Source organism: Megalops cyprinoides, chromosome 3 (genome assembly GCF_013368585.1).
Source record: "Megalops cyprinoides isolate fMegCyp1 chromosome 3, fMegCyp1.pri, whole genome shotgun sequence".
NCBI lineage: Eukaryota > Metazoa > Chordata > Actinopteri > Elopiformes > Megalopidae > Megalops > Megalops cyprinoides.
Window position 1 is genome coordinate 25,012,694 of NC_050585.1, and position 25,017 is coordinate 25,037,710.

The 25,017-nt window shown below is 42.1% G+C and overlaps 1 protein-coding gene across 2 annotated transcripts in view; it reads left to right on the top strand.

Moving 5' to 3' along the window:
* Positions 1 to 25,017, top strand: part of si:ch211-26b3.4 (connector enhancer of kinase suppressor of ras 2) — an 87,976-nt gene that overhangs the window by 61,130 nt on the left and 1,829 nt on the right. For both annotated transcript variants that reach the window (XM_036523726.1, XM_036523727.1), the window contains 10 exons: positions 2,508 to 2,752; positions 5,078 to 5,112; positions 9,603 to 9,651; positions 11,717 to 11,765; positions 12,126 to 12,298; positions 13,336 to 13,409; positions 14,560 to 14,631; positions 20,508 to 20,578; positions 20,750 to 20,850; positions 24,197 to 24,734. In XM_036523726.1, coding sequence (XP_036379619.1) covers positions 2,508 to 2,752; positions 5,078 to 5,112; positions 9,603 to 9,651; positions 11,717 to 11,765; positions 12,126 to 12,298; positions 13,336 to 13,409; positions 14,560 to 14,631; positions 20,508 to 20,578; positions 20,750 to 20,850; positions 24,197 to 24,734 — 1,407 coding nt within the window. The remainder of the gene's footprint in view (positions 1 to 2,507; positions 2,753 to 5,077; positions 5,113 to 9,602; positions 9,652 to 11,716; positions 11,766 to 12,125; positions 12,299 to 13,335; positions 13,410 to 14,559; positions 14,632 to 20,507; positions 20,579 to 20,749; positions 20,851 to 24,196; positions 24,735 to 25,017) is intronic.

Below are 25,017 nucleotides of genomic sequence, written 5' to 3' on the forward strand. Positions count from 1 at the left end.
ACCTATCTGCGTCACGCAGGAGCACAAGACGCATGCCAGAGTGTCACCGAAAGGGGACATGTCCCTGAACACAGAGATGGATAGATGGTACAAGACAATCCTTCCTATTTTTATCATTTATTGAGGCACTTCCTCTGATCAGAGCTCCACTGTGAGCTCTTGGTGGTTCTTTTTAGATCCATGGCTACACATGCTGTATCCAAGACTAATTGGCTAGCAATTTTTTTTTTTCCTGCTGGCTTCCTTTTTCGGCACGCAGCGCTCCAAGGACCAACACCTCAGAGACAAGTCTGGAGCCTTATGTGTTTTGATTGAGCGTCTTTTTGAACTGCCTGCACCAGAAGAGGAGACCTAAAAATAGCCCTGGTGAATCTATATTTAATGCTCCCTTGCTTTTTGTGCTTTTGCATCTGTCTGAACCAAGATGGGGGGTTGGGGAGGCGTGCGTTTGTGTTTTTACCCCGGCACTGCACGTTCCATGATCTCGAGAGGGCACAAACACACCCACGAAGAAAACACAGGATATTTCGGGGGTTCTTTCCTTCGCCCCCCCCAACTTCAATTCGCACTCCGCCAATCAGCATGTCACCCTCCTTCAAACAGGGCCCGCTCAGCCGCTTTCGTGGGCGGAAGATCTGATGGGGGCGGCAGGAGAGGAATTCCCCCAAAGAGAGGCGCTGCTCGCAGTAAACAGGACGCAGCAAGGGCTGTGTTTGCTTTGCCAGGGCCCCGTGCACACCGCTGCGTTCTCCTCTCCAAGCACGAGGCAGCTCAAACTAAAGTCAGCATCTCTGGAAGCTTTTTGCAATCAGATTTGTCGAAAGGCCTCCCGACTTTCTGTACAGAACTGTCACTTCCAAAACCTGGGGAGGATAGCCAGTTTTCGTCCTCGTCCCCTCACCTCTGCGCCCCCCCCCGGCCACCCCCCCCCCCCTTGTGTCTGTTGTCATATTTTTGATTCCTCCTCTTCCTCTCTTTTATTTCTTGCAGATGGCTCACATTTCTACCCCTCTTCCTCTCTCATCTTTCAGATACCCGTTTCTGTGTCAGGTTTCTTGTCCTGTCTTGTTTTTCATCTCTTCAGAATTTCCAGTCGAACTATAGGTGAAACTTTTTAGGTTAATCATCCCTGCATCCTTTGTCAATATGCTGTGTTTTTTTGAAACTACGGACTGTCCTGTTATGTTTCAACAGTTGGAGAGAGAATGATTTCCATTTGACTATGAATGGTCCTGGAACGAAATCAACAGAAATCCAAAAGAATTCCATAAATTCCTTCAGTTGAAACAGGCACTCAGAATGTGTGTGGAATACTTTATTTTAGGAACAAGCATCAAATGACTATGATCTATTTTAATAATTTCCTATATTAATAAACTCTACACGTGATTTTGAAGTTTCATCTCTCATGGTACTGACAAAGAGTACAAAGGTCTCTCCTCACTCCCCACTCCTTTCCACTGCAGCTCCTTCTTTCCAGCAATTGCAATTTGCATTCAGGGTTCCACGGCGAGAATCGAACGTGGCGCATCTCGTAAAACCCATGAATAGCACCAGGGTCGATCGAACACGGGGGCTAGTTGTGTCTTCCTCCCACATCCTGGGGCTATATTTAGCAGCCTCCCACCTGAAGGTTCAGGGGTTCCTCTGCGCTGAGAACGCATGCGCAGCTGAGGCAATGCCTCACAGCCCGGTGAGCGACCCCCCCCCCCCCCCCCCAGAGCTCCATGGGAGCTCACCTGACCACCACAACTGCAGCCGGAGCCTCTGAGGGAAATCCCAGGCGTGTGTGTGAAGTGGGTGGGGTCCGCACGGGGGAGAAGAGCACTGCACGCTGTGAGAGCTCCAGGCACATGAGCTGATCTGATACGCGCCGGAGATGAATGCGGCGCCCCATAGGAGGTGATTGATGGCCCAATTGAAAAGATCCCCGCTGTCCTATCAGTCTTGCTGCAGCAGCAGTTTCATGTCAGGAGATCTGTCAGTCCATCCCTGGAGTGTTTGGTAACAACTTGGAATATCAGTGGACGCAGTGACTCGACTGCCGATAAATTTGTGTGGTATTGAAATTTATTCCAGATTGTGTCAAATCTGATTTTTTTTTTCAATCTCCCATCAGATTATTTCAATGTAAATGTTTGATCATCAGCAGACATTCTGCACTAAAAATGATTTTATAAGAGAACCAAAATAACCTTTTAGTACTAATATACCTAATGTGTGGTGACAGTCAGTAGCGCTGTCACATCAGTAGTATATTGTATTTCTCTGCTATAGAAGTTATGTATGTAGATGCTCCAGCTGTATCATTGTGCTGTTACATGTAAAGCAGCTCAAAAGACAGTGACTTGGAGGGACTCCTTGACCAAACAGACACTTTGACAAATCAGGCTGGCAATTCTTGCTCCCAAAAGGCTTGGGTAGCATGTGGGTATAATGGGAACCTCTCAGTCTCTCATATAGAAAGCAGTAACCGTCTGCTTCCCTCTTCTTCTCCCGCCATGCAGACTCTGATAACTCCCTCCTACGTTACCTGAGTGACGACAAGATCCTGGTGATCCAGGAGGAGCCGGAGGTGCGCGAGTGCAAGCGGGACACGAGCCGGCGCTCACGGAAGAAGGGCAAGAACCCCAGCAGCCCCAGCTATCCCATCAGCCCCTCCCTGCTGGCTCCCCCTGTCAGGCTGGACTCAGGACCCCCCGAAGGGCTTCCCTTCCCACTGCCTGAGAGCAACACTGTGCCACTTTACCATGTGAGTCTCATTCCGTCTCCCTTCTTCTCTCCCTCGACAATGTTAGTTCTATTGTGGCTTATGTCAAAATGCCATGCTGGCCTGAAAAAGGGTTTGCAGATCATGAATGTCATGAATGTGCATCCATTCTTTTCCAGGTGATTCTTTTTGAAAGGGTTTATCATGCTTGAAAGTAAACCATAAAGTTGTGGACTGAATTTGTGTTGTTGACAGCAGATAGATGGCACGGCATCTGTCTGCAAACACTAGGGCATTGTTTCTGTGCAGTCAGTGTGGGACAGCTCATGTTTGTTTTATTTACTAAGGTCCCCGTCTCTGTCAGCTGCTAGCTCATCTCGGAAGCACACTATATAAGCCGTCATGTACGATTCTGTCCCTTCTGGGCTCCATGGGGCTGAGCACTGACCCCGGTGACTGGCTTCAGGCTCAAAGAGCTGCCTGATTTGCTCATCGCAGCTGCCCCACTCTCTAGTGGAAAAAGGCGTCCTACATTGCTTATTCGGGTTAGCTAAAGGGCAGAGCTCCTGGGCAGCTATACGAGAGTGGGTGTCTGCCAGCCCCCTGGCCTTCTACCTTTTTCACAGAGCAAAGGGCAAATGAGGAGTGGGGTATGGAGCCCTGATCTGGCAGACTGCAGTGCAAATTTTCTAGCTCGTCGGAAAGTACAGAAATAAAGGACTAGAGGGCTCCCGAGTGGCTCAGTTGGCTAAAGCACTTTTTCCAAGCACTGCCCAAGCCCCACAGCCTAGGCTTGAGCTGCATCATCTGCTAACCATGACCAGGAGCTCACAAATTGGCTTTGTTCCACTGGGATAGGGATGGGTGTGTGAGTCAGGGTCCCCTTGTCACTCCACTCTTGGCACTCCATGCCTTATTGCCAAAGTTACTTGCAGTAAATAACATCATGCTGACGAGTCTTTACTCCTTTGGTTTCCTGATGCAGTATGAGACTTGCGAAAAAAGTTGCAGTTGGTAGGTATCATATATTGGAGGTTTGCATTGCAGATGGGATGTCTAAGGTACAGCTGGTGATTACAAAAAACCTGGGTGAGAAGGGGGGAAAAAGAAAAGAGGGAAAATGCTTTGTCTGTTTTACATTCAATACACTAAACATTGGCATTACTCTTTTGGCTAGAAATTTTGTTTTTAATGGATGTTCCGCTAGGGGGACTTCTGACTCATTTGAAACTCCATGTTTGCTCAGCAGCCAATAAACACAAAGTTCACATACCCATGTTGTCTCCACTGTTTTTGAGACTTACTCATTTCCCCCACCACCGTTAAGTCTGGTTCTGCCTCCAGGGTTTTTTCATTAAGAAGCCCTGCCCTGCTGTGGCCAGGCAGACCTGTGATGCCTTCCTTCAAATCCATGCAGGGGCACCACAAAGGTGTGGTCCTCACTAAAAACACTGTACCTTATTATGTCACTCTCAATAAAATCTCAGTGTTCTGAAGTCTACCTGGCCAAGCTGGAACTTGACAACTGTTTGTAGTGTGTAAAAGGGATAAATCAGCAAAAAATATAAAATAAACATCTGCTCTTGTTATGATTCCTCTTACATTATCATCTTTTAGATTTACTGTCTCATTGTACAACAAATAGGAGTTTTCCTGCTCATTCACAAAACAGGCTACACGTGTAATATGACATTAAAGATTTATGGATAACCTCTCTGTTAGGCTCACCTGGTTTAATGAAACTCTGTGTGTGCTCCCAAAGAGCAACAAACCACAAGCACACCCATAAGAGGCACATTGAGTTGGCTTAGAGCATAGAAACTTTTGACAAGGACCTCCTCACTCAGGGAACCAGTCACACGAGTCTACCCTTGTTGGCAGAGGTCGATTCAGAGCCCTGACCTTCGCTGATCTGCAACCACAAAGAATGTGGAGTTATTCCTCTACCAATTTTTGGTTTGACTGTTATGGAGTGGCAGTGTAGCATAGGGGTTCAGGAATAGGACCTGTAACCAAAAGGTTGCCGGTTTGATTCCCCGGGGGGGCACTACCTTGGGCAAGGTAAATGACAATAATGTCATGTCACGGCAGGAAAGCACCAAAGCTTACCTCCATTTGTGAGAGACTAGCATGATGGAATTTAGATCATGCAGACAGATATTGCACGGTGTCAGGTAACTCTGGTGGGAAGTCTGTGTCCTCAGGCACATTTTCACACTTAAAATATTATATAAATAGCAAGTGAGTCAGAGCCCCGGAAAACCAGCGAGTGCTTATCTTTCAGACTAACAGTAACAGGAAGTGTGGGTCTGCGTGAGTGCTCCGCCGTGTCTCTGACACTCTCGTCTGTCTTCTGTCCTGTTGCAGAGAACCGGGGACACGCTGAGGGCAGAGACGGACAGGTGAGTGGAAACCTGCTCTCCTCGGGGTCAGGGGGAAGGGTCAGCCACTTTGTTTCCCATCATCCATTTCACAATGTTTGAGAGGTAAGCTATCAACTATCAACTTGCCTTGAGCAGATCCATCTGATGTGTATATTTTTACAATGACATTTTGGCACACTGATTGAGTGGTAGTTAGTACATTCACTAAGCCAAAGCACTAAGAGCATGACTGAAAAAATATATAAGTAGGGCAGGCTGGCCATATTTATTGTTCTTAATTCTGTATTTTTCATGTCCTCTCTGAATATTACTATTAGTGATGTGGTTTGTCTTCATAAACGTATTGCATCAGTAAAAGATGTTCTTCCTTCTGGCACTGAGTTTTGTGGCTTTCATGTTGAAACAGCATAAAACAGAGTCTCTTCTAATTACAATAAACACGAATGAATGTAGTGATTAAAGAATTAATAAATAACATGTACTTTGCCATCGTAAAGGAATTCTGTATGTGTTTGTATGTGTTTCAACGGAGTATGTTTTAGAGTTCCCAGGAAACACACAGACGGTATCACACACAGCTTGGGATCATGTGAAAATATGTCTGTTTCTGTTTATACTGTGCTAGAAAAAAAATGTGTGCAGATAAAAATAAAGACAGGAGATGCTGATTACTGCCAGCAGTGTTCTGCTGAGGGCACAGTGTGAGCATTTTAACTTAAGTTATTTTCTTCTTGTAATAACTAATTATATGTTTCACAGATATAGCCTAGTCTCTCAAATCAGGGGTTCCTCGCTAGAGACTTGTGAGACTATAAGAAAGTTGAAAAGGCACATCATGAAAAGATATTGTTTGATGACAACATGGGTCACTGTTACACAAAGAAATATTTTGTATGAAATAGGGTTACAAATACTCTGAGAATCAATTTTACCTATTTTGGAATTAAGGCATTTTTTCAGGTGTTACAACATAACTAACTATAACAAGGAGACATTGGATACAGTTGTGATTTGGGAATGTGAGGGTTAAGTTTGCTGCAAATTGTGTCTGGGTAGGTTGCAGAGCATAGGAAACTCTGGTAGGCTGACGCCTCGCCTCTTGTGGTGCTGAGGCCTGCTCTGACCACCTATATAATAGCCTCTGACCTCTTTTACTACACTGATCTGACTGTTATGGGGTCACACAAACCTGTGTGTGTGTGAGAGTGTGTGTGTGTGTGTGTGTGTATGTTTATCAGTAGTGGCTAGGGGTGGGTGGCTAAGTGATAACACTCCACCCGCACTTGTTTGATTTTTATCTTGCTCTCAATATTCTGTTCAGTTTTGCCAAATATAAAATAATAGGGAGTGTGTCAAATAAATCTATACTGAAAAATCTAAGTCTCTTTTAATACATAATTTCTACAAATATAGTGGTGATTTAAACCAATACATTAGAAAAAGTAACAGTAAACAGCAATGAATGAATGTAAATTAAGTAATCCTTACAACAGTGATATCCTCATTTAAAGCATATGCAGTATTCTATAACAGAAACAACGAATTATGACCTGGTGAAAACACTTTTTTTTTTACTAATACTTAGCTCACTTACTTAACCCACAATTGCCTCAGTAAATAACCAGCTCTATAAATGAATAAAATTGTAAGCTATATGTATGTAGGTTCCTCTGAGTAAAAGTGCCTGCTAAATGACAATAATGTAAAAGAAAAGGGAAAGGTTGAGAGAGACAGAGAAGACAGAGAAGAGAGGGAGAGAGAAAAAGGTATGGAAAAAGGAGTGGCTTGGCTGAAAGTTGCACTTCACCTTAAAGTATGAAAGAGGCAGAGAAGTTTAAGGTACCTTCTTAAACACAAATTTATATTGTTTTGTCTACCTCGATGTAGGAATGTGCCCATCTTCCTTAGAGACCAACATAGCTATGTCAGGTTAGCAAACCTCTTACAGCTTGCCTGATAAGCCGTATGTCATGTATGCTTTAAATTGGGAGTAAAACACTTAAACAATGACTTATTTGTCATTTAAAAAATGTAATAAAAGGTTTATTGGCTTGTGGTACCAAGTGGTATAAAGTTTTCATTTTGACTGTACATTTCTTTTTAGTTTGATTTATATGCACCTTGTATGTGAGCTGCCATTGCTAAATCTTACCTGGTTTTCACACAGACAGGCTCTGCCTTTATATATAGGTATAAACATGAAATTATATATCGATGGAAAATACCTAAATTAGCAAGTGCACGCCAGTTATCTATAATTGTTCTTACCAGGTATGCTACGTGATTAGTGGTCTCCTTTGTGGCACCTCTCATTACATTCAAACAATGTTGTACTGGTAAAGGCTGAGTAGCTGAGCTAAGGAGTTTGCTATCTGATGAGTATTTTAGACATTGCCTTGCTGATCAATTACACTGTCACTCAGAAAGCACTTCTTTCATTGAAGTGACTGGCATGACTATAAGCTATGATTATGAACATTGGAACACTAAACATGTGTGTAAAATGATTCTCAATAAAACAAAGAAAAAAGTAGCTAGCTTATGTGAATTTCAAATTTTACCTGTTCAAAACTGTTTTCATGTGGAGGTGCAATGAAGGCCACTGCTATCCACCTGCCACATGCCATTTAGCTTTTGGGCATTATGAATGAGAGATCATTAATCATTAAAGATCATTAAAGTGCTGATGAGTGAGAATCATTCGAGGGTTGTGAACTGAGTGTTATGAAAATGTTGATGATGATGATCATTAAAGTATTGTGGGGTGAGTGTTATTAAAATGCTGGAGAGTGAGTGTTTATACAGTGTTGGAGACTGACTGCCATTAAAGCGTTTAAGAGTTTTAGAGCTGACACCTGAGTGCTGTTATCAAGCAGCACAGTGTTGGTGCAATGTTTCCCATCACAGGGCAGCATTGTGTGAGAAAATGACTGAGTTTCTGCTCTCTGGTCTGTGGGTTCACTGTGCATCTCGCTTATGACATCTGTTTAGCATTATTACCATGGAAAACTGAAAGGAAACTAGTTGCACTCAGACAAAAAAAAAAACATATGAGGTTTCTTCTTCTAGAAGTGTCTAGGGTTGATTAATTAGAGGAGCAGAAAACAAGATGCTATCTTCACACAGTAACAAAAATGAAAAATATTTTTCAGTGCCCTGAAGTTTCTGCTGAAATTTTTCTCATGACACTTTTCACCTGAGCACTTTTTGCTCCTATAACATATAGGTTGATGAAAAAAAAAACTCAGACCTCAGAGCTTTCACTTTTTTCACAATGTGTGGATAGCATTTTGCTTTCTGCACTACCATGGAAAACTAAAACAGTATTGTAGAATTTTTTTGCATAATATTGAATCGAGTAACAAACATATTTTACATTCGAAGCTCTATCTATCAGCAACAGCCAGAGTACAGCTCATTTATGTATGTTTTTCAAAGCGGAGGACAAAATTCAGTGCAGTCCAGGCTTTTGAATAACTGCTATATGAAATGTATTTGACTGAACAGCATAAAAGCATGTGTCAGTCCTTACATTCTGCCCAAGTATGTGCTAGTAAACCACACTACTCTGTCAACCCTAATGTGCTTTCTCACAGGGGAGAGACACAGGCTCTGTAAAGTAGAGGCAGTTTCAGAGCACGGATTAGCTAAGTTCTGTGGAACTTAACCATTTTGGGCTCAAAAAGGCAAAGAGAGAATCATAGAGTGAGTAAGAAACTTTACAGGAAGCTAGTGCAGGTGGTTTAAAACATGGCCAGCATGAGATGGCACAGATAAGAAGAGTTTGGTTGCGCAAGAATATTCTCTTCCTCGTACTTCTACAGAGTGAGGTGGTGAGTCGGAAATGCAAGCGTGGTGTCAGTTGGAAGACAGACCCCCGCTAAGGCACATGAACATGACTTGTTGGTGGAACGCATAGACATGAAAATGAAAGTGTGTTGTGGGTGTGTGTGTGTGTGTGTGTGTGTGTGTGTGTGTGCACGCGTGCGTGCATGTACAATATTCATATTTCTGTATGAGTGTTCATATATGCATGTTGCTTTGTTTAGTATAGTTTATAGTATATTGTTTAGCATGAGTTTAGTATAGATGGAGACAGCCTAGCTTAATGTTTCCAAGTCAGGAATGAGCTGTTACATGTATATATAGCTGTTGTAAAATACACAGATCTGGTCATTTTTCCACAATCCTCATTTGGCACAGGTGTGTCAATAGGCAGTGGCCCAGTGCAACCATCTGTCTTCAGGAATGTGAGGTCCAGATGGTCACCCAGCCGGACTGTCAGGTCTGAAGCAGGGCCCAGTTATATCTGAAAGTGCGAACAACTGTTGATCTAACGCCATTCATTCATCACAAATATGGGTGCCAACATATGTGTATATCATTGGTTGTGAGCAATTTGGATAAATTATTTGCCAAGATAATAGTTGGATTCTTCCTTAAGATGAGCTGGCACCCCATTGGGCCGCATATAGAGTCATGTGACATCTTCTCTCTTTTTTCCACAGGTATGCTAGTTCTGGCATCGAAAGACAAGGAGGCTCATCCATGAGGAAGGTAAGGTCATCAAAAGAGATATGTGGTACACATAATCAACATAAAATTAAGCATTTCTGTATCTAAATGCACTTCAATAATTCTGAACTAAACATACTATTGCAATAAAATATGAGATATTGTGCATTATTGTGATTACTGGCACCAAAGTGATATGGTCGCTAGGTGCGAGGCAAAGCTGAGTACCATCAGCACCACTGACTGCTAAAAATTGCAATAATGTAGACCCTCAAGTCTATTATTGTGTTCATAAAACAGATTCACAAGCTAATTTGAAATGGTCATTAAATATTCAAATATCATATAAGAAGAGAGCCATAATTCAGAATAAGCTTTATTGAATAAATAAAACGTCTTCATTATGGCAAAAAAATTAGTGTGTTATTCACTAATTCAATTACATTAATTTGCTACCTGGTTAATTAAAATGAGACCAAAAAATTACAGTACTAAGTTTAAATGTCATTTTCTGCCATATCTGTCTCTCGTGAACCATTCTTAAAGACTGCCTGTTGACTCCCTCAGGCCCTGTTGCTGGGTATACAGACATATCTCCTACTATACTCATTGCAGCTAGCTAGTGGTGCAGCTAATTTGACATACACAAGAAATACAAGTTGATCTCCTGGCCATATTGCTCCAGCATTTTCTGTTTCTCGAGGGACAACTTGAAGCAGGCCTAACTCCTAAGGGAGCTCTGCCTTGTGCCACTTGCTGACATGATTTCCCTTATTTGTAATCCACCATCAGAGAGCACTTGTTAGGAAGTGTAAATTATGAATGTTCCTACTTCTTCACACATGCTTCTTAAATGACAGCAATGTAATGTAATGTTGTAACATTACTCTTAATTGAAAACTGGCACTAAAACAATAATTTATGTAGCAAGAGAGCTAACAGCAACAATCCCCAAACCCAAAATAAAATAAATAGCTCCAATGCTGCAAAGTAGTGCTGTAATCTCATTTTAGATTGTTCCCATTTTAAACAGGCTTATATAATGCCAGGAAATGACTGACAAACTATATCTTCCTTAGTAATATTTCTAGATTATGCTAGTTATAGCATAATTACAGGATACCAATAAAAAATAATGCAGGCTGTTAATTCTATTTTATTGCATGCTGCAACTTCAAGTATAAGATTTTTCTGTAATAGAGCAATTTTGTGGGCTATGCATTAAATTGCACAGTATGACAATGGATGGAGTCACCCTGTGGTCAGAGACAGAATACAGGTCCTGTTCAAAGTTTTTAAAATTAATTTACAAATTGTTATTCTTGAAATTCAGAAATTTAGCTAACTAGCTATGGTCAGTGAAGGAAAGTGTATAGCTAGCTAGCCGTAGTGTGTATTTATATATTCAGTATTTATAGTGAATGCTAACCGCAGTTAGTGAATTAACTTCAATGGTATTTTTAAATATGCAAAACAGGTGCTCTGTTGTGGGTGCTGCTAGGTCACTACACTAAGCACCCTTACTTCATATCTCAGTGAAGGACAGTTATGAATTATTGACAGTTATAGTGAATGAATGTTATGGATTGTGGGTTAATATGTAAAGTTATTAGACAATTGTCAGTAACACATACACGCAGCTGGGATGTTCCAGTCTTGCTGTTGTCATGAATAAAAGCACAGCCAAACTAATCAGAAAGTGAAGTTGGAACGATCCATTTTATAATATAAATATACATTCTCTACAAGCTATACAGGAATGTACTGCTTGTGCTCTATTCTGTACTGCTTGAGATTCACAATGATATGTGTGTAATCTAAAGAAGTGCCTGTACAGGAGGCTTTGCCAGATGTCAGACGGGTAGTGTGAATTAGAGCAATGGTCTTCTGGGGTTGTTTATTTCACTCTGGCAAGGCTGTGTCTCATTGTAAAGTCTGGTGTTCCATCACAGTTTGGTTCCTCTGGGACCATTAGCTGCTGCTGCAGCCTCCCTTTCCCCTCGTAATGGTCAGTCACAGATGTCAGAGGAATGCAGTAGGATGGTCACCAGGGGCTGGTGTCCTCCTCCACCTGATCGATCTGTTTTTTTCCTCTCCCTCTCTCCAGTCATTTCACTACGCCTCTTTAAGGACGAAAACCAAAAAGAGAACCAAAGGTAAGGGGCTGATGAACATGGTGACCAGTGGAGCTGGGACTGTTGGTTATACCTGTAGCACCTGACAAGCCCACAGTCAGGAAGAAAGAGCATGACCTCACTTACCAAAAATGTCCTGTTGGGTGAAACAGCTAATGAATCATAGGATTTCCATTAGTCTTACAGGACAATATGACGTGTATAGGGTCATCTGGTGACTGTAACTGTAAGGAAATGGGGTTGGAGTTGTAGGCTTGTGTAGGCTTCAAGTGAAAGTGTTATGCTGCCATGACAATGAGGCAACGTTGCATGGATGTTGCATGTTGTGCTAAGTTTGGGACAGTTCTGCTGACCCTACTGCTCCCGCGTCATGCCCACCAGGGTCTCTGACCAGCGCCAGCCGCAGGCGGATCTCTTGCAAGGACCTGGGCCATGGAGACTGTGAGGGCTGGCTGTGGAAGAAGAAGGATGCTAAGGGCTACTTCACCCAGAAGTGGAAGAAGTACTGGTTTATCCTGAAGGACTCTTCACTCTACTGGTACACCAACCAGAATGTAAGCACCTGTCCCCAGAAGCTTTACCTAACATCAGGTTACTCAACCTTGGTCCCACAGGGCTGCAGTATCTGTAGGTTTTTAATGTCAGCCAGACACTCGACTACTTGATTCAACCTGACATTGTCTTGATTGGACCAATTTACCTTCCTTACCTCCCCAGTATTCAGACTGTTTTAAGGACATCTGAAAAACTAACTTTGGATTGTGGCCCTCCATAACTGAACTTGGGATTATGGTGGGTTATGATCTAACAGGTCTATCTGCTTGAGACCAAAAAAAAAAAATTATGCTTTGGTGTTCTACGGCAAAAACATGAATATACAGAAATAAACAATAGTGTAATATGAATTATTTCAAAATGCAAAGCAACAAAAAATAAGGATGACTCAGGCTTTCCCTTTTTATGCTTGTAAGTGATGCCACAGACCACCAGGAATGTAGCATATAACAATTATTTTACTCAGCACGCACAAATGCACTGGCTGTCCACTGATGTAATAAACATTAAATATTGAGCTATTGAGCTTGTGCTAGCTTAGAGAGTCAAAGCCATTTGACAGGAGACATGAATGAATGCTTAATCACCACAAATTCAAGGGGAGACATCAACAATCACACACTGAGCGAGCTGAGACTGTAGTCCGTCACCTCTGGGGACAAGGTGTCCCCCTGTTACCTTCCAGGCTGCCTGTACAAGCCCGGTCGTCCTTTCACGTTCCTCTTATCTCTCAGGACACAGGCTCAGTCTGCCTAATAGATTCTAGTGGCTCTTGCAGCTACACACTTGTGCTTATTCTTATCTCCTTGAAAAGGCCCCTCAGAGTCTGTACATAACAGCACATTGCATCACCTCTCTTCTCCCAGAGGACCCACGTTCCCATGTTCAGATGCCAAAATGCACTGTAATGTCACACATCCGTCCTCAGAAGTGGATCTGATGTGTCTGCCAGTATCGTCTCTCTGAAGGACATCTGAGATAAAATGCTTTCTCATGCTCTTTCTCTTTCTTTCTCTCTTTCTCACTTCTTCCCCAGGATGAGAAGGCAGAGGGCTTCATCAGTCTCCCTGAGTTCAGGATAGACAGAGCAATTGAATGCCGACGGAAATTGTAAGTGACTCAAGTTCACGGGCAAAAAAGGCGCATTTCCTCACTCACCCACCTCCCAGCCTCCCCCCCGACACACACACCCCCACAGCATAATGTGTGAAGGTTTCATTTGTGTCATTTGAAACTTCATAAAGTCCAGTGCATTGGCAGGCTGACTGAAAGCAACTGTCAGCTTCCATTTCCAGGTGAAAGAATCATTTCAGGAGAAACACAAAAGGCTAAGAATGACACCTTTCCCAGGGCAACTGCCCTTCCCAGCTCCCACAGCTAGGTTACTCTTTTAAAAGAGATAAATACAGCCACTATGACAGACTGGCAAACAAAAAAATCATTTAGAGAGGAAAAAAGCAGGGGCTAGCTATGCTTCCACTTCAGAGACAGATTAAGTATGGGGTCGGTGAGTGGGCAGATGGGGGAAAGGCCAGCTGGCCTTACAGCGGATATGTTCTCAGTGACTGTTTGACAACTCAGACAACTCAGCTCCAAATGGCAAAGTTCAGGAGGGGAAGGTTGGTGGGCCTTTAGCACAGCATCCTTTCAGTGTACTCCTGCAACCTTTCAGTGGTCCAACCAGTGGTCCAGCAGACTACTGTTTTGCACTGATGTAAAGGACAAAAGGATCATGCTTCTTAACCAATGTGTACGCAGCGCATGCACATCATAGCCAGCAAAATCTGTGTCACAGTTTTTTGGATTACCCAGAGTTGGGTTCAGGTCCATTTTAATTCAGTCAGTTCATGAAATAATTGAATTTCATTAATCAAATTTAATATGTTATTACATCCTGTTCTTCATAATAATCACAAAAATCATATGAATCATGATAAGTGATCCATAGTTATCGAATGATACTAGAATAGTCAGCCATATTGCATCCGCTATGGGATAACATGGTAACATATGGCATCAACATCAGATGCTGACTTTAAATCCAGGAAGTAAACACAGACTACTGGCTGTTACTGTGTTAAAGTGATTACTTGACTACTCCAACAAAGTTCAATCACAAGAATAGGTTTCGGAATATCAAAGCCTGTGTAAGCACTGTAAGACATCTGCAGGGCAGTTCCTTCATGTAAGCATTCATTAATTCATCTTTAATTCATATTAAAATGTTTAATTTATGTGATAATTTCCTTGTCTCTCATAGTGCCTTCAAAGCCTGTCATCCCAAAATCAAGAGTTTCTTCTTTGCCACAGACTGTTTAGAAGAGATGAACAGGTAAGTCTTTTTCTGATGGGGGCCATGGCTAAGCAAGTCTGGTCAGTTATAAGTCATTCACTGTAATACACAGATTTATAGTTCAATCTGTGGTTGTCTGTGGGTCTGTTCTCTTCTCCTATGAGACGGAACATTGGCAATATTTTAAAAACAATCATGAACCACAAAAGCTATTTGTGACCGTCACACTTATATTATAGAAGAGCCAGCACAGCTGGTGTAGAACTCTATAATATTCTTTAAGTTTAATTTATGCCCACATCTCACTAGCAGAGTACTTTTGAAGCATTAAAGGTCTCCAGGGGAAGGGAGGCTGTTGACATGCAGTAGCCTAAAGGGAGCCCTGCTCCATGAGGATCAGTCATTGAAGCATGTGGAGACAGAGGTCACCTAGGAGCAGAGTCTTCCCAGTCAATCAGCAGTAGTAAGCAGCCTTTGAGCACTAATTAACCAATGAGGCGCAGCGTAACATGAACTTCTCCACTCTGTCCAATCAGTACTGAGGTGACGTAAGCTCACATTCCAGCAGCTGTAGTGCTCTGCAGGCATTGGAAAGAACCTTTAAGTTTCTGCTTGAGGGAGGATATGCCTGCACAGTATTTATTTAATTCAGGTTTGTGCCATGTTTGAACTATGTTTTAGCTGTAAAATCAATAAGTGCTTTGCACCAGACAAATTGCACAAAACTGCATACATTTAAAAGAAAAGTTGTACTGTAGTCTGAAGAGTGTAGGATCAAAACAGAAGGAGAATATTTCTGTTTGAGAACCATGAAAATGACACTGATTTTAAGGAGGACAAATCAAGTGAATTCTCATTAATATTGCAATGCAGTTAATTAGGGCTCTGCTGATCAAACGAGCTAAAATTAATGGCATTTATGTCACTGTGGTTCTCAAACCTGATCTGCTGACTGCTGTGAGATCAGGTTTAATGCCCAGGAGGTGAACTACATATTGTATGAATCAACAACGGACCAGAGGAGCCTAATTACAGCCTAACATAGCTGCCCAGTGCATTGCTGTGATAGTTGATTAATTATTGGTAACCTAATAGTAATCATGAATGTTCTTGCATAGATTTTGGGTTATTGTTTTGTGGTTGTTGATTGCTGTTATATTGTATTGTTTTCAGAACTTCATTTTAGTAAATGTATAGATTTTTAGCACATTTTGTTTTTGGGAAAACAGTTTCTCATCCAGCCCATGAAGGAAAAGAGTTCTACACATTTAACCATTGTTATACACTGTTGCAGACCAAAGCCCTGCAATCTGTACCGAACCTGACGTGACCCAACAAAACAACCTGGGCTTGGGCTGGGCCTATAATTGCATTCAAGCATTAAGGTCAGGCTCAGCATTTATGGATGTCAGGTTTTGTACACAATGCTGTCTAAAATCTGGGCTAAAATTCCATTTTCAATGAATGACAAATACACAAACAGAATGAATGTCTTTAAGGGTACTGAAAATACCAAGGTCGAATGGAAGAATAATTTATTTACTTATTTACACAGGACGAACTTATTTTTTCCCAAGTCACCTCCATTTTCCCGTTAGGATAGTTCATTTTGATGAACTGTTGAGTTGATTTTTTTTTCTGATTTTTGTTTGTTTACTTATACAGCCTTTATTTACAAGGACAGCCTACTAAACATTTCCAACGTATTATTGTTACTTTTGTACAGGCCTTTATTTACTTAGTGTGCAGTTTACCAAAAAGGAGAGGCTTTGGTAAGATAATTTTGATTATGGTAAGCTGCTGAACATGATTTTGATTTTATCCAATTGCTACCAATAGCAGGTATGGTAGTTAGCCTACTAGCATTTTCGTGCAAGCTTCCATGACCCCGTCAGGTCCAGTTCAGATCAGGTAGGATAAGAAATAAAATTGCCATCTTTGGGCTGGTTTTGGATATTAAAGTGCACAGGTTGGGTCAGACTCTGGTTTCAGTATCAGAGCCATACAGACCTTTAGTGTGCACTATCCCATCATATCAAAATGCCACGGTCTGAATTCAGTTTGTGTAAAATGGTATAATAATATATGGACAGCCATATCTGCCTTGATCTTTGAAGCTCAAGAGAACTACTATCATCCAAAAATATCTTGTGCATTTGCATCTAAACTATGAACAAGTATTATTCCCCCCTCAAATGTTGCAAGGGAGAAAGACAACAGAATTTTAAGATTTCCCAGGTTCAAGTTCGCAACTTTTTTGCTGCATTTCTACACAAGCAGAAAAAGGCATGGTGAATACAGCACCCTATCATCCTCTGTTTAAATTGTGACAAATCATGGGAATGTTCATTAATATTGCAATGCAATAAAACCAACAAACATAGTTTACACATCTTTCAGCCCATCCCCCATCCTTCCACACCACAGAAACCCACTCCATGAATTAGTAATGTGAAGGGAAAGCGACGTTTCTCCTTCTTCCGAATCAGAGGTTTAAAAAGTTAAATCTTCTGAAGAAGTGAACCGACGGTTGACTTTGCATCCTTCTCTGAGGCTGATAAGCAGATGTGCGACCAAAACATGCCCCCCCCCCCCTCCCCCCACCACATGCCAATTTAAAATCCGTCACTGTAAGAAATTATTACCACAGAACCAAAGTCTGGTTAAACCCTGGCGCATGTTTGTCTTGCATCCATAACTACACCATCTGCTGCTCATTAACACATCAGCAGAGCAGTATCTTTCAGCTGTTTAGATAACATAGAACCACTCCATTCTTTGGAAAAGAGAATTTTATACAAAAAAGAAAAACATAGTAAAGTGATATTTAGAGTAGCAATTCATAAATGGCTGCTGCCACATAAGAAACGCATAACTGTCAAGAGGATGCTTGGTGATATACATGATACGGTTTCCCATTTGGGATAAAAGAAGATGAAAATAACCACTGGCAATTTGATATTATTATGGCACAGCCAGCACTAATATGAGAGGTTGATGTGTGTTGAAAAGACAAACACTCTGATTGGCTTAAACCTCCTAAACTCATTTAGAAAAAAAACTCATGTGATTATGTTATTAACTTTATTGAGTGGACTGATGAACAAAGATATTGTTTGAAACATATTTTAAATATTTTGTTTTAAGGTGTGTTGTGGTTTTTTTTCATAAGAGAGAATGGGGTTAATTTTAATGTTAATTTGTATAAATTACTGCAGCCATGAATACTGATTTGTCATGCCAGCATTGCATATTGTCCATTATCACATATACAAGTTTGAGAAGTTATGCCTTTCACTTGAGGTCAGAGGAAAAGATCAAATTTTAGGTCATGCAACTTAAATCTCATACAGAGACACAGACACACCTCCAGTTCCAGCTCACTGGTTCTCAAGCTTTGTTTTTCTTTTGCACAAGTTATCATAGAAGTGACACAACTCCCTTCATTTAAAGAGCACTGTGGTGGAATGTGAAGGGTTTATGACATCTTTGACTGCTCTCATTGGTACATTATCTCATTTATTCAAGGAAGTACAACTGGCTCTTAAACATCAAACACCTTACTTTGAAAAAAAATGTGACAAAAAGATAAATGCATGAAGATCTAAATAAAACTCAAAAACTCATTTTATCCCTGGCATTATCTAGACACATCCTCTAAGGGCAGGAGTGCCCTAGGGGAATAAGTACCCTAGTTTGGAAACCAGTGATCTATGGAGCTATGGATTTACGTAAAACTAGCAAGATAGTTGTTTATTTTTTTCTAGGATGCGCTGACACTTACTGATAGAAGGTGTGTGTGTGTGTGTCTGTGTCTGTGTGTGTGCGTGTGTTGGGGGGGGGGGGGGGGGGGGTGGTTGGGAAGAACAACCAACTCTTTCCCATTGAGTTGGATGTTTTTAATCATTCCACGGTTTGGACTGTGGAAATGGAACTGTCCGTGGTGCTGGAAACAGGGGCCGCTGTGGAGTGCCGCCCAATAACACTCTGCAGGATTTGCTCAAGCCCGGTTCCTTTAGGAATCAGCACTTCTAAATTTAGAGCGATGGCAGTTACGTCTGGGAGACGTAAATTATTTAGCTCCACACTCGTCCCAGAAAGAAACTGCGTTGACCTTCTTATTCTCCTTTTTTCATCCTCTGCTCTGAAGTGACTCTGGAAATAGAATTGTGCAGTGGGCATGCAGAGTAAAACTTCAGAACTGGTGGGTGATGATTAATTCATGCTCTGTGAAGGGAAATGTGACTCTATTTGTTAATTGCCTATTAAACCAAACTGTTCCATGTGGCTTTCAAAATCGAGGTTGAGATTACTTAAGCAATAACTCTACGAGAGTGTGTGCCGATGAAGTAGTAGATTGGAGGAACACAATGAACCCTTTTTAATTTTAAGAAAAAAATTTGTACCCAATGCAGTGTGTTAGAGTACTGTCTCTGTGGGGCTCTGTAAGTCGCTCTGTGCTTGTTTGTGTGTAGGTCGTCTTAAAGGCCCTGAGATTTGGCACAGTGATAATATTTTCTTTTAATCTGGCTCACTGCCACTGCCAAGACTCTCAGACTCTCCCAGCCCGCTGCTGAAAGCTAGCGGCTTCCTTTTCTTCCTGTGTTCATCTTCAAACGAAATAGAAAATCAAAGGCATATATCTTTGGTGCTGTTCTGCCAAGATCTGATTACAAAGAGCAGTAAAAACCTGTCTTTCAGGGAATCTTTCAGGTCAGCAGTTACGGCTTTGTAGATTTGCAGATTTCCTTTCTTCTTGTGGCTACAATTGATTCCCTAGCTCCATAATTCATGCCTTTTTTGCTTCATTATTGTGTTGCTGTACACAGTCCAGCATTGATCAAAAATTCCACTTTTTTCAGGCAGAACAGCACTAGGGAAGGGGGGGCAGAGCAGAGACAGCATGTTACTGGCATTTATGTAGATGGAAAGGGGACGGAGACTGAGAGAGAAAGTGTGGATGGACAGGGGGGAGTGAATGAGAGAGTGTGAATGGAATGGGAGAGAGAACAAGAGAGAGCGCAGATGAAAAGAAGAGAGAAAATGGGATAGGCTGAAAATGGAAGGGGAATGAAAATGAGAGAGAGAGCAAATGGAAAAGGAAGAGAGAACAAAAGAGAGTGACTGATTGTGTTATGATTGATGGCGATACTTTTATTATTGAAACCACCATGCCAATAAAGCATTTGAATTTGAATTTGAATTTGAATTTGAGTTGAGGATGGAAGGGGAGAGAGAATGAGAGGCAGAGAGGATACTGGAGGAGAGAGAATGAGAGAGTGCAGATGGAGGGGGAGACAGAAAGAGAGAGAGGAAGTGGATGGCAAAGGGGATATAAGAGAATGGATGGAAGGGGAGAGAGAATGAGAGAGGAGAGAGAAAATGCACACGGCTAGGCTTTTATGCCAAGGAGCTTTTTGCGTGCACCTCCCCTGCCTTTGTCCACATTGAGTGAAGCTGCGCTTTCTTAGCAGGCACTCCCTCTCCCGGGGCACAGGGCGTGATATGCTGCAGTGTGTCTAGCCGTTATGGAGAGCGAGAAAGAGACAGAGAGAGAAAAAAGGGAGAGAGAGAGGGGTAAAGGCTACATCCAAAATGTGTGAAAAAGGTGATTATCGCTACCCTTTATTACCTGTGCCGCTGCTGTATTTTTTACAGTACGGGATTTAATGCCAACCATTCTGAAAATGCTTGGCTCGTCATTATTTCATTCCAACAGAGCATACAGTATAATGAAACAGTGTGAGAGAGACAGAGAGAGAGAAACCCCAAAGGTTAATGCACTTAACCATGACAGTGACACTCTAAATGCACATATGCCATAGGAATATGGGTGAATGCCTCCAAGGCCACCTGCTTTCTTCAGGGTTGACTGTGCACTTATCTCTGCGTTCACCCTCTCCTCCCTCTCCCAGGTGGATGAACCGGCTGGGGCTGGCAGCCATCGGGTACACGCCAGATGACAAGGTGCCACGCCCCGACGAAGGTGAGAGAGAGAGAGAGAGAGAGAGCGAGAGAATGACTCTTATCCCTCGTTAACCGTACGCTGTCAGTCATGTAGCTGCTCATACAGCAGCTAAAGCTGAGGATGGGACCAATGATACTGATTGCAATGAGGCTTTCCTAACCTCTTTTCTGGCCCGCAATTACATTGCAGACTACTGGAGTGAGAGCGATCAGGATGAAGTTGACGGCTCCATGACCCTCAAGCAGGACGGCCCGTCACCAATGTGTGACAGCTACCACCGCACCCCTTCTGTGAGTTTGAGTTTAATCACACACATGCTCACACACACGCATGCATGCATGCTCAAAAGCGTGCCCAACATTAGTGCAACAGTAACATGTGCTCAGACAGACAGGGAATATTGCGAGCACTCACACAAACACTGCTACTGAATTACGGTTACCAGTCCATTACTGTATACTGTATACCCAGCACATTATTACTGCTGTACAGTGCTCTGCTCACAATAAAAGAACAATTTCAAAAAAAGGTTACTCCAGTCATCCATGAGCAAGGCTCTTAGCTTTAATAAAACATCAGAGCCAGGCTGCCAGCACAAGAGTGCAAATCTGCTTCTCTTGACTGCTGTATCTCCCAACAGTCAGCACGAGCACCAGTATCACATGGATCCGCTTAGCAGCCCTGAGGCGACTTTAAATTTCGCCACAAGAGGGTGCTAAATAGGTTGATTTTTCAGTCCGGCGCATTCATTTCTGGGGAAAAAAACTCTTGATACCGCTAGACAGAAAATAAACTGTTTGGTGTATTGTGGGATCTCTCTCTGTCTTACAAAATGTTTCCTACATAGATCAAGTTGTATTCTGCACCTCTTCTGTTTTTTGTAACAGTATTAAAGCATAAAAACAAGAGCTTTGCACCTGGTTGCAAACCAGTCTTAGATTTTTTGGTTTTGGCCTTCTGAATACTGTCTCTTGAAATAAAATACATTATATTGCTTTCATCTATTTTTTATTTTCACATGCCTTCTCACCTGTGTGCCTATCTCCCTGTGATCTCCCCCTTATGAGTTTCACAAGATTTATTGCGGATGCAAGTTGCATCTCTCAGTTTCAGTCTGACCTTGCATCATTTGCCATTCCTGAGCTACAGTAGTTTGCTTTTTACTTTAAAATAGAGAGGTAAAAAATTGGATGAAATTACATGAAACTGCCTGAGGTCTCAAGGTTTCTGGAGGCTTAGTACATAATATTTATTCTTCTCCCCTCTCGGTTCAGTTCTGTTCAGTTATTTTCATTTAAATTTGCATATTTACATTTGTAAATATCATCAAATCATGCTAAATAGTACAAAAAGAAATGAGAACAACAGCAATGAATAACAAACAAGTAACAACTACACATCTAAACCAATGAGCATGTATGAAGATTAAAAACTATGGTTGCCGCCTTTACCCTGACGCTGATTGCGCCGTTTGAAGTTGTTGAAGTCCGCTGTTTGAAAGTGTATAGTATTAGTTGCCCTATAGGCTGTAATTGTACAAATCTAATAGTACTGTGTCCTCAAACAGACCTTGCTCTCAGCTGAGAACTGTCTCATTGTGGAACTGTACACATCCTGTCCCCGTACTGTCGCTATACTTGCTGTATGCACTTTTGTAAGTCGCTTTGGATAAAAGCGTCTGCTAAATAAATAAATATAAATGTAAATGTAAATATATAGTTATACTCTCATGAATTACCTTAGCTTTGAGAATAAATTTCTATTCATTAACATGTTGTTACTGTTACATTGGTTATATGCATGTATATTGGTTATTTACATGCTGTTGCTGTAACAGTGTCCCCCAGAATATGGCATACAGAATCATACTATTCGAGTAGTGCGGCTGTTGTTGGTACTCCCCCTGCAGGATTTAAGTTTTCATTGTCATGAATATGAAGAAAAATCTAACTTGAGAAAATGCATTGAATTTTGTCACTTCCTCTCTTCTCCCACTTTGAACACACATACCATTTCTTTTATTACAATGACGTTTTGTGTCAGCCTTTTTCAACTGCTAGGGTGTGGACACTGAGCCTGTACTTTGGGATCTGTCCCTGCTTCATATCTCTGACAGTTAGATATTCTGCTTTGTATAATTTGTATTTATAATTTTGTTAACTCTTCATTAGCAGTTGAAAAGCAGTGATCACCTGAAGCTGCTTTGTGTCAATGTAGTAAGGTTCAGGACCAGCTGACTGAGAGGAGACATTTCTGGGCTGAGCTCTTGAATTCTAAGAGCCTCGTCTTGCATATTTTTGGATGTTCTCTATACCATTATATGAATTCTGATAAGAACTGAATATTTACTTAATTCGGCCCTGCATATGTCACTGGGTATATTTCTCTATACTTGCAGAATATTTTTGTAGAATTCTGCATACAGGATTGTAGCTGGGTGTTTTCCAATTTCAGGTAGTCTTGCTGACTGAGTGGGCCCCATATTTCACTTCTATATTGCACAACTGGCAGGATGACACTGTCAGAAATTTGATAGAAAATTGTAGTGGAAGTATTCATTTTATAAAATCATCTTTTGATTGTATAAATTGCTCTGCATGCGTTTTTATTTTAAATTAAAGCATTGACTGCCAGAGCAAAGCTTCCTGAAGCATTGATTTTAAGTCCAAGGTAATTATCTGTATGTTCTAGGGTATTGCCTCTGAGAGTAAAGCAGTGTCTGTATTCCTGAGATTGGAGTTATTTTTGTAAGACTATGATCTTTGTCCTTTTTTATTTATTGCCAGAATGCAGTTCTGGCAGTAGTGATTCAGCAGCTGTTACAATGTTCAGTAGATGGAACTTGTGCAATTGGTGACAACAAGAATAGGTCATCTACAAAGAGTAAGAACTCAACTTGCTTGTTCCAGTAACATGACAAAGTTATTGACATAGACAATAGCAATACGTGTAGTATGCTATATATTGAATGATGTAGGAGTGCCTCACTCCATGCCTCTGTGTGAGTAATAATGTTCTTTTTTCACCAGGTTTATTCCAGGCTTGTTTTGAACATATATTGATTTCATTATGTCATAAACTTTACTTCCTGCACCACTTGTAATGCGAGAATTTTGTAATAGGTGCCTTCATGCCAAGATTGAATTGGATGTTTGCTTGAGGTCAATAAAGCATGCAAAAGCATTTTTTTTTTGGATATGATCAACAGTGAAGCTTTTATGGAAGAAAGCCAATCTGACTCTTATTGTGGACACTGTTCTTGTTAAGGAAGGGGCTGCATTCCATGCAGAATACTGCAGAAAACCTTCCCCAGGTTACTACTGACAAAGATGCCTCTGTAATTATTGAGGTCAAATCTGTCTCCACTCTTGTTAATTGGAAACTCTTGATGTCAGGGAGGCAGCGTGTTCGTAGGACCGGTTTGAACAATTTAAGTAAGGCCACAGAGTTCCTGTCTTCAAGAACTTGCTTTTCTGTCAGGGCCATTGTTCTTGGTTTAAATTTTTGTAGTTTCTCTGTTAACCCTTTAAAGCAATAGGTTTGTCCAGTGGACTTTGATTGTCTCTGATTGTTGTTAAAGTGTTTTTTTCAGGTTCTCTCTGATTTCTAAGTTTCTGTTTTGTCTTTCTCTTATAGGTCAACTCCTCCAGCCCCTTCCCCGAGCCCAAACATGGACGTCACTTCTCCAGTGAGTCCACGTACTCTCACTCCTCGGCAGAGGACTCGCGGCCGGACGCTCCTGGCAGCACCCACTCGTCGGGCTGCCGTTCCACATACCGCGAGCGCCGCTCCTGGCAGGACCTGATCGAGACGCCCCTCACCAGCTCCGGTCTGCACTTCCTGCAGACGGTGCCCGCTGAGGGCGAGGGTGGGGGATACGCGGGCACCATGGGGGGCGGCCGCCCAGCCATGTCGCCCGAGCACCGGCGGCAGGCCACGCTGCCGGTCCAGCGGCGGCACCGGCCCGACCGCGACGGGCCCTTCCCCCTGGTGGAGAGCGAGGAGCACGGGCTGCACACCCACCGCCGCGCCCAGAAGCAGAGGAGCCAGAGCCTCCCACGAAACCGCGAGGGACGGGGCAACAAGGCCAGCCTTCACCTGACCGGGCCCTCGGAGGAGAAGAGTGAAGACGACGAGGTGCCTTTCCGCAAGCACAACAGCACCGGCAAAGACGGTGAGGCCGAACACCTTCCTGTGAATGAAGTCTCCTTGGATCCTTCTGCTGAAGCAGTCCAAAGAGAACCACAGTCTGTCTCTGCACTCATACATATTCATCAACAGTCAGGCCTTCAGTCGGTTGCAGTTCTGACAGATTGGCAGTTAAAAAGATTTTAACATAGTGATACTGATTTAAAGAGGAACCAGGCAAGTAATATTCTCACTGCAAATATATGCTCATAAGCTCCTGCCTTTATTCTGTAAGTAGGGACAGTTTGACAAGACTCCACATAGTTGTG